This window comes from Glycine max, chromosome 16, assembly GCF_000004515.6.
Source record: "Glycine max cultivar Williams 82 chromosome 16, Glycine_max_v4.0, whole genome shotgun sequence".
In the NCBI taxonomy this organism is placed as follows: Eukaryota; Viridiplantae; Streptophyta; class Magnoliopsida; order Fabales; family Fabaceae; genus Glycine; species Glycine max.
The window spans coordinates 19,384,910-19,386,249 of NC_038252.2; the positions used below are offsets into that span (position 1 = coordinate 19,384,910).

Here is a 1,340-nt window from a genome sequence, read left to right on the forward strand (position 1 = left end):
ATTATTTTGACCGTGAGATAATTTGACCGAATCCAAAGTTTTAACATTTTGTCGAAATGAATTATTTTTATATATCATTTTATACGATGATTTCTTGATATTAATTCCAACCAAATATGGATTAAATCCAGCGCCTTATCCTACACAGATATTTCCACAAGTTTCTACACAAGTTACCCCTCCATCCGTGGATCTTTGACGTTATCATACCGCTATTTATTTCCTAACGGTTTCTCTACATTTTAGATTTTACTCTTTTTCTTTAACCAACAACGCGCTTTCCATCCACCCCTTTGAATCATTCCAAATTGCCAAGCGTGATCTATCATTGTCATACACATCACAAGACGTACACCAAAACAAACCTAGCATTCTTCTCTCCATCCATAACCGAACAAAATTAAAGAAAAAAAAAACCCACTATTCAAAACCAAATCCAAAAACCAAGACACCCCCATTAGGTAGCTAGGCCTTAATTGATCTCCTTTTCTTTCACCACCACCAACAACGATGTCCATGCTCGAAACCGACCAAATCAAGCAACTGAACGACATATTCAAGCGCTTCGACATGGACCAGGACGGCAGCCTGACCCACCTGGAGCTGGCGGCGCTCCTCCGGTCCCTGGGCATCAAACCCACCGGCGACGAAATCTACGCCCTCCTCTCTAACATGGACGAAAACGGCAACGGCTACATCGAGTTCGACGAGCTCGTGCATGCCATCATGCCTGACCTCACCGAGAGCGTCCTCATCAACCAGGAGCAGCTCCTCGAGGTCTTCCGGTCTTTCGACCGTGATGGCAACGGCTACATCACAGCCAGCGAGCTCGCGGGTTCCATGGCGAAGATGGGCCAGCCACTCACCTACCGCGAGCTCGCCTCCATGATGGCTGAGGCCGATAGCAACGGCGACGGCGTCATTAGCTTCAACGAGTTCGCCGCCCTCATGGCCAAATCCGCCGCTGAATTTCTCGGCGTCAAGGTCGCCTAGATGGCTAGATCAATACGGGGCTAATAATTTCGTATGTTTGTGTAACCCTTTTTATTTTTTTGTGTTTTCTTTAGGGTACGTGTACGTTGGTGTAAAGGCAAGGAGATCGAACAAAGATAAATAATTAAGGGATATTTTGAAACGAATATTATTTATTTTGCCTTTGGATTCAAGGATTGACTAACTGTTAACTTGTAAATACATAATTCACTTTTTTCTTGAATGCAGTTGTTGTTGATGGTGGTGGTGTTTCACTTTAATTTTAATTAGAAAATGGAATTTAATCTCTACATTTTTTGTGTTTTAATCGGTTTTTCTCACCTGCAACAACCTTGAAGACTTTTCTT

The 1,340-nt window shown here is 43.1% G+C and overlaps 1 protein-coding gene across 1 annotated transcript; it reads left to right on the forward strand.

Annotated features, from left to right (window-relative positions):
• Positions 1-249: 249 nt before the first annotated feature.
• LOC100797705 (probable calcium-binding protein CML16) lies at positions 250-1,139 on the forward strand. The gene has a single exon (XM_003547807.5). The coding sequence runs from the start codon at positions 511-513 to the stop codon at positions 991-993; it is 483 nt and encodes a 160-aa protein (XP_003547855.1). The 5' UTR covers positions 250-510; the 3' UTR covers positions 994-1,139.
• Positions 1,140-1,340: the final 201 nt, after the last annotated feature.

What these genes read in the sequence shown, in the direction of transcription:
- LOC100797705 (XM_003547807.5), top strand. Translation starts at nt 511, where the DNA reads ATGTCCATGCTCGAAACCGACCAAATCAAGCAACTGAACGACATATTC.